This window comes from Daktulosphaira vitifoliae, unplaced genomic scaffold, assembly GCF_025091365.1.
Source record: "Daktulosphaira vitifoliae isolate Bord-2020 unplaced genomic scaffold, ASM2509136v1 Scaffold_532, whole genome shotgun sequence".
Taxonomy (NCBI): Eukaryota; Metazoa; Arthropoda; class Insecta; order Hemiptera; family Phylloxeridae; genus Daktulosphaira; species Daktulosphaira vitifoliae.
In genome coordinates this window covers 1-8157 of record NW_026100097.1, presented here as the reverse complement: position 1 = coordinate 8157, position 8157 = coordinate 1, and the positions used below count along the sequence as shown (strand labels likewise).

Sequence of the window (8157 nt, the reverse complement as noted above, 5' to 3'; positions counted from 1 at the left end):
CTTCTATCCATAGAAGTGGTGACTATTTGAAATGAAAAAAATATATACTAATAAAAACTAAAAAGATAACATTGTTGAGTATGAACAGGTTATTTTAATGTTGTCTCGTATAAAAATAATAGTGACGATTATATTACGACATCCGCCCTGATTTTTTTAAATGTTGTGTCCTCACAACTGAAATACAATAGCGGATTAGAAAGNCTCACAACTGAAATACAATAGCGGATTAGAAAGGTGAAATGAAAGTTAATGTTATATGGTAAAAATTGATATAGGGAACATGTCTAAGAATTATAACGTATTTCTGTTTGAAATGATCTGTAAGAGAGCATGGTGTGTATTCGTTATGATCGAGAAAAAAAATGTTTATGGCTTAAATATAAAAATAGTAAATATTGAATAAGTAAAAATTTAAATCATGAATAAAATGATAATAATAATTTGATTAATGTGATTATGATATTGTAGCGACCAAAACATACGCAACGAATATTCTCGAATGTTCTCGTTATCAAAAACCTTCGAGAAACTTCGATAACGCCATAAGATAACCTACGCGGGTATAGAATATTCTAGAATTAGCGAGAGCCTTATCGGAGCTATATATATATCGGNTAATAATAATAATAATAATAATAATAATGATATTAATAATGATAATTATAATAATGATGATAATAATAATAATAATAATAATAATAATAATAATAATAATAATAATAATGATAATAATAATAATGATATTAATAATGATAATAATAATAATGATGATAATAATAATAATAATAATAATAATAATAATAATGATGAATATATAAAAGATATAGTTAATAAATAATGAGTAATTTTGGATGAATATCCATTTCTAACTATTGTTATAAGAATGACATATATGAGTAAATATTTTATGTTAATGAATAATAAAGCATGGTATATTGATAAATAATGTAAAATACATATAATAAATATGGATATAATCTACTATTCATTATGATATTTATTAGTTTAGTGATTATTATGATAAAGTATGTGTATAAGTGCAGTAATTGTTATAGTGTTTTGAGTTGTATGATTTGATAGTAGTTTATAACGTATTTAGTAGCGTCGTATTTTTACAACACGTTATTAATTCTTATANCGTCCCGTAGGATAGTATGCTTGATTATTCTGAATTTCTGAATTTATTGAGTTTGTAATGTAGGATAAAAGGCAGGTTGAATAGAAATTCTTGTTGGCGTATCATTTTTTGTTGTATTTTTAATGTTCACCATTTCAGCTTTATTCATGTTATTGTTTTGTTGATGATGTTTATGCATTAAATGATGAGTGATATTATTAAATAATCCTCCCAATATTCTTACACTCCATCCGAACGTATTGTAAAGTAGGGTTACGTTCATGAATGCATTTATAGTTGTAGAGATGATTTTGAAAGTGAAAACTATTCCTAGTATACCTGACATTAGTGAGCCGAAGTAGGTAAACCAGCCCCACATTTGATATATTTTATTTTCTACTAAATTACTTATTGTGTTCGGGTCGATTAGTCTGTAAAGATTTAATTTTTGGTCAGCCATATCATAACCTAATGTTTGTCGTACTATGTTGTTTTGAATTGCTGTCGCTTCGTGTGGAAACATCAAGTGTTTTTGAAAGGCAGTCATTGTTTCTTTATTATATATTCCTGCTGATATGAGATGATCAGGAGATTTATAATTCCAAGTGAATTTAGTGTTAGGTTTTAAAATTTGTGGTGCTTTTACATCAATTAATTGTGGAGTTAGACCAAACCAGTTTTCATCGAGAAGATATGCTGAAGGTAATAATGTGTTACATGTTATTTGAGTACCAAATCTTTGTAGTGTATGAGTTTTAGGTAGCATAAAATATGTATTGTTTTGATAGATGACAGGTAGTTTATGATAACATGATTCCTTTTTTGCTATTTGAACTTGTACTGGTTTGCATTTAATAAGATAAATGATTTCACCGCTTATGATTGCCATACATCCTGGGTTGTTACATATTGAATATGCAAATTCTGTTAGGCTATATGAAGCTAATGACAATTTATGAAGTAGTAAATTTCGTTCTTGTAAACATTGTTTTAAAGTAATGTCGGTATATAATTCTGATAGTGTTGTGGCCATATGATGAGCTAGCCAGACAAATTTTGTGTTTACGTATGCTATTAAGTCGGTATTGTGTGGTGAGGGAGCTCTTGATTTTATGCTGTTTATATGATTTTCATTCACGAGGATAAGTAGCATTGGGTGTTCTGTTTGGATCATAGGTGTATTGCAAATAAGAGTGTCTTTAATGTATTTTCCATATGAAGTTAAATCATCTATATATATGATTAAAGATTTATATAATAAAGGTGAAAAAATTTCATTGAGTTTTCTTTGAAAGATAGCACTGCTGTTTTTAAAACCTTCAGGTAATCTTGTAAAAGTAAAAAGTCCAAGTGCTGATGTAAATGCTAATTTATATTGATCAGAGATTTTAACAGGTATTTGAAAAAAGGCTGAATTAAAATCGAGTAAGTTGAAGTATTGTGAGTTTTCTAATGCTCTCAGTAGGTCTGAAGTTCTTGGAATAGGATATAAGTCGGTTTGTACCCTATCATTTAATTCTTTGTATGATACCACTAGGCGATGAGAATTTTTTTCTTTTTTACTTACTAAAAATGCAGGTGCTCCAAAGTTTGATGTGATTGGCTTTATTATGTTAGCTTCTAAAAGTTTATCTAACTGATTTTTTAATTCTTGTCTTTGTTGAGGTGATATTCTGTGAGGTGCAGTAAATTTTGGATCTGTGGAGTTGGGTTTTAATTTTATTTCACAAGGCGTTACATTTGCTGCCTTTATTTTTGCATTGTCATTAACAAATAAATGTTTGTATCGTTCAAGTAGGTTAGCAACTTGATTATGTTCAGATACAGATAAGTGTTGGGAAATGTTGATTGGTATGTCCTCCATATCTGTGACGTATTTCTTGTTTGTTTCTAAATCTGTGTTAGTGTTAAGATTTATATTGTTAATTATATGATTAGTTATTTCTTTAATGGAATTGTTTTTAGGTGATGAAGAATTTTTGTTGTGAAAAAGCTTGGATAAAGTTTCTTTTATTTTATTTATTGGATCAATTTCTGTAAAGTTCACGTAACTTGTGGGAACGTGTTTTGATATTTTGTTAGTTAGAATGCCTGGAACCCAATGTGTATTGTTGTCTACATTGTATAGGACAACTGGAGGTTGATTTCCTAAACCATAAATTATTCCAGTTTTGTTCTTATCATCATATATGTATGTATCAAAATTGTAGTATGCTGCAATGGAAGCAAGCTCTTGGTCGCTGAACCAGTAATTTGGTAATTCATTTAAGTTTAGAAGCTCAAGAAGTTCTGAAATGGAAGTTATTCTTTGGCTTTTATCAGAGTTTAATGCGTTACATATTGCTATTAATCCACAGGCCCCATTTTTAGGTGGATTTTCTCCTTTTTTATGTTTTTCAAAAACTTTCAAAAAATTATTTTTTTCTTGGTTTGTGGTATTTTGATTGTTTTCTGAAAATAATGTAACCATGTTTTTTTGTGAGTTGTCCAAATTTTGATTATCTTCAGGGAATAATGTTACAGCATTGACTTGAGATTTATTTGCACAGTATGTGTTTTCTTTGTGACATATGAGTATATTGATACTAGTATTTTTAAATATTGAAATAATTATTTGTTTAATGATTGTCCAGTCTTTTTTATCTAATCCATTTGATATCTTTGGTATTGCAATGTCTGTATCATGGTGTTTTATCATTTGTAATTTTAAATTTTCTAGAGTTTTTTTGATGTCATCATATTGTGGTTTTTCAAAATAATAATTTTTTGTTATTAAGAAGTAAATAACTCTTTTATTGACAACAAGTGGAATAGCATCTCCTATTTGTGGATTTGATTGTAGTAATGATGAAGTCAAATTTCCGTATTTTTTGCATATATCCAATGCTATACCTTTACTCATTTTTAGGTCAGCTGAAATACAATGTGCAATTGAATATTTTTCATGTGTTTCGAATAAGTCTATTGTTTTTTCGATGACGTTGGTATTCAGTTGATTTATGTTTTGTTGACATGAAAGATGTGTTGTTATTATGTTGTTGTTATTTAATATTATTATTTGATTATCAAAATCTATGATACTGTTATTTTGTTCTAGAAAATCATTGCCCAGAAGTATAAGGCAAGATAGATTTTCAACCACGTATACCGTTACATTATAATCTATAGAATTTGCAGAGATAATAATAGAAGTTACCCCTAAAACTTTTAATGGTGTATTATCTGGACCTCCTATTTGTAAAGTGCATGTTTCTATTAATTTGTCTTTTGGTATTAAATTATGTGTGATACAACATATGTTTGATCCAGTGTCAATGGTTATTGGTATTGTTATATTGTTAAAAAGCATAGAAGTGTAAAGCAATAGGAGTAAGTGTTAGTGTTATGTTATTAATATTGTTATATGCTGAATGAAAAGGTGAACTGTTTGTTTCAGCATGATCGTTTAACCTAAATGTGCGTTTTTTGACTGATTAGTGCAATTTAACGCTGAGTGTCCTATTTTAGAACATAATTGGCATATAATTTTAGCATCTTTGTAAAAACATTCATGTGTTTTATGATTAGACTTTGCGCAAATGGCACACTTGATATTGTTTGTGCTATTTTTTATGGGATATTGATAATTGTCGCTATATTTCTTGTAATTATTGTGTTGTGTTTTGTTCATTTTGAAGTTGTCTTGTATTGTGTTATAATTGTTAAAATTTCTGTTAGTATTTGTGAAAATTGGGAATTGTTTTTGTAACGTATTGTTATTAGTGTTGCAATAATTGTTATACGATTGGTTTCTAATGTCTCTTTCATGTTTAGGATAAGAAGTATTTTGATAATTATACGACCCGTTATTTCTTTTTTGTGGTGAATAACTATTTTGAAATTGTTTATTCATAAATGAGTGATTATTATAAAAGTTGTGATTAAGATTGTGTTCATGTTGTTTGTTCATGAAAGAATAATTGTTTTGAAAATTTTGGTTAGAATTGTTTGGAATTTGTTTATTCATAAAAGAGTGGTTATTTTGAAAGTTATGATTAAAATTAGGTTCATATTGATTATAAGGGGACTCCTTGTTATTAGTGATGAGCAGAATTACTCTTGTTCTTGCGGTCTTGGCTTGGTCTTGCATTTCTACGAAACCAAGAACAAGACCAAGACTGTAATAATATCAGCAAGACCAACATCAAGACTGTACTCAATTGACAAGAACAAGACCAAGACTTTTTTAGCAAGACCAAGAACAAGAACAAGACTAGACTTGCAAGAACAAGACCAAGACCAAGACTCAAAATGCAAGAATCTTGCAACAACAAGAATAAAACTGCAAGAGTATTGCACTCTTGCAAAAAAAAAAAAAAATGTTGTTGGTTAAAATCGTTAAGATTATTAATGACAGATTCGACAATATTAAATTTTACTTTGATTTTTATTCATTACGCGTATTGTTCAAATTAAATATTACCTATGAGCTGATGTTACCGATTAACTTAAAATTTTACAATCATGTTTCAAAATTTATTGTCATTCAATTGTAATTAATTAATTTTAAATAATTAAAGAAGATTAAAAATAAATATTCCGTGCTTCAAACATTATGATAAAATTAGATAAAATTTTTGTTTACTTCTAAAGCGGAGACTGAAACTGGTTTTATAAAAACTGGTTATAACAGTTTTTTTCGGTTTTGTTAATCAAAACCAATAATTTTTAAAAACTGTGTCTATGAACAGAAAGCGATTATTATTTAAAACCGGTTTTAAAAATCGATACATAAAACCGGCGACTGGTAAACTCATAAAATAAATATATTCATGTTCATTATTCAATGAAAAAAATTAATTAAAATGCAAAAAAAATTATCCGACTAGGAGAATCGAAATCGCGTCCTCCCCGACCGCACATCCGCTGCGTTACCATTCGGACAATATTACGCCATCAGTTTAAAGTGAAAAAATACTTTGTTTCAATAACGTCTTATTTTTTTATAATTTAATTTATTTGTTTATTTTTTTTTAATACCCCAAACTATTCATAAAAAAATCATCCATATTGTTTATGCTAATATTAAGTTCTAACTTAAAAATCCTATGGCATATAAATTAAATTTGAATTTACAAACTGAAGTAGATAACTTCGTTATTTAAACCTTTTAAGTAGAAAATTTTTACAAATATAAATGAATGCAAGATTTTGCAAGAGTATTGTGACAAGACTCACAACAAGAACAAGATTTTATAAGCAAGACCAAGAACAAGAACAAGACTAGATTTGCAAGACCAAAACCAAGACCAAGACTGAGTTAGCAAAGCAAGACCAAGAACAAGAACAAGACTAGATTTGCAAGACCAAAACCAAGACCAAGACTGAGTTAGCAAAGCAAGACCAAGAACAAGAACAAGACTAGATTTGCAAGACCAAAACCAAGACCAAGACTGAGTTAGCAAAGCAAGACCAAGACCAAGACTGAGCTATCAAGAACAAGACTATGACCAAGACTTTGACAGTCTTGGTCTTGTTCTTGTTTTGCTCATCACTACTTGTTATGTTGCTTATTGTTATAAAGTTGGTTGTTGCTGTTTGTAAAGTTGATGTATTCGTTAAAATTTTGTAAATTTTGTTCTATAGATGTGATTTTATTGTTAAGTTTTTGTATATTGTCCTCGTCAGTGATTTTAGTTATTTTGTTAATTTTTTCAGTAATAATTGATTGTTTAATTTCCGAGGGACTTTTATACGAGTCGCCCGTAATCATAAATTCTAACATTTCATATTTTTGTATGTTTTTTTTTAATTCATCAATGTTACGATTTTCAAGAATGCCTATGTATCTCGCAATGTTGGGTTTTAAACCTTTCATTACATTTCTTACTACCTCTTCCTCTGGCATATTGTTATCTATTCTTTTACATAAAGCTACTGAGTCATTTATAAAAACTACTGTCTGTTCATCATCCATTTGTTTCCTTCTTTCCAATAATATACGTAACATATCATTCTGGGCTATAGGTTCAAATTCCTCTCTTAGTCTTTTTTCTAGTTCATTCCAGGATAAATTTTTTGATTCTATGTTATCATAAAATGTTAATGCAGATCCTTGTAAGAAGGCTACTAAGTATTTTGGCTTATCCTCCTCTGACCAGTTATTAATTGATGCTGCTCTATTAAAAGTTTTTAAGAAAGTGTCTACTCTCTCATTTATACCCCCTGAAAAAGTGTTTGGGTTGAAATAAGGTTTTTTTGTATTATCCATAAAAATTTTATTTATTATAGGTTTTGTTGTGTTAATAGATTGGTTAGGGTAGGTTTCTTTCTCTTTTTCTTTCGCTAATACTTGTAAAAGTAGTTTTGTTCTTAATTCCGATACTCGCCCTGTTATTGGTAGATTTCTTTTTTCAAGTTCAGCTTCTAATTCTGCTTTTTTGAGCCTATTAATATATTCTACAGCTTTTCTTTGTTCCTCAGTTGCACCCTCTATCACAATTTCACCTACTTCCTCAGTTATAGAATTATTTTCCATTATTTATTTTTATATATTAAATTTTTTTCATAAATATTAATTTAATTGAAATAATTTTAGTATGCAATAAGACTTTTTTTTACACTAAAATTATTTTTCTTATACTTCAAAGTTTAAAATATTGTCATTTTTTGTGTTAATGAAAATTTTTGTTTGATTATAATCTTAAATTATTATTCGTTAGCAATACGAACTACAAATTTGGAAAATTTAATCTCAAAATTTCTATTCACTTTTATAATTATAAAATATCTTTATTATTTTTTTACTTCTTAAATTATTATTCGTTAGCAATACGAACTACAAATTTGGAAAATTTAATCTCAAAATTTCTATTCACTTTTATAATTATAAAATATCTTTATTATTTTTTTACTTCTCAAATTATTATTCGCTAGCAATACGAACTACAAATTTGGAAAATTTAATCTCAAAATTTTATTCACTTTTATAATTATAAAATATCTTTATTATTTTTTTACTTCTCAAATTATTATTCGTTAGCAATACGAACTACAAA

The 8157-nt window shown here is 27.8% G+C and overlaps 1 protein-coding gene across 1 annotated transcript; it reads right to left on the bottom strand.

The window, feature by feature from the left end:
• Nucleotides 1–1144: 1144 nt before the first annotated feature.
• Nucleotides 1145–5191, bottom strand: LOC126909551 (uncharacterized). Its single transcript, XM_050691987.1, has one exon. It carries the CDS (start codon nucleotides 4467–4469, stop codon nucleotides 1185–1187), a length of 3285 nt encoding a protein of 1094 aa, XP_050547944.1. The 5' UTR covers nucleotides 4470–5191; the 3' UTR covers nucleotides 1145–1184.
• Nucleotides 5192–8157: the final 2966 nt, after the last annotated feature.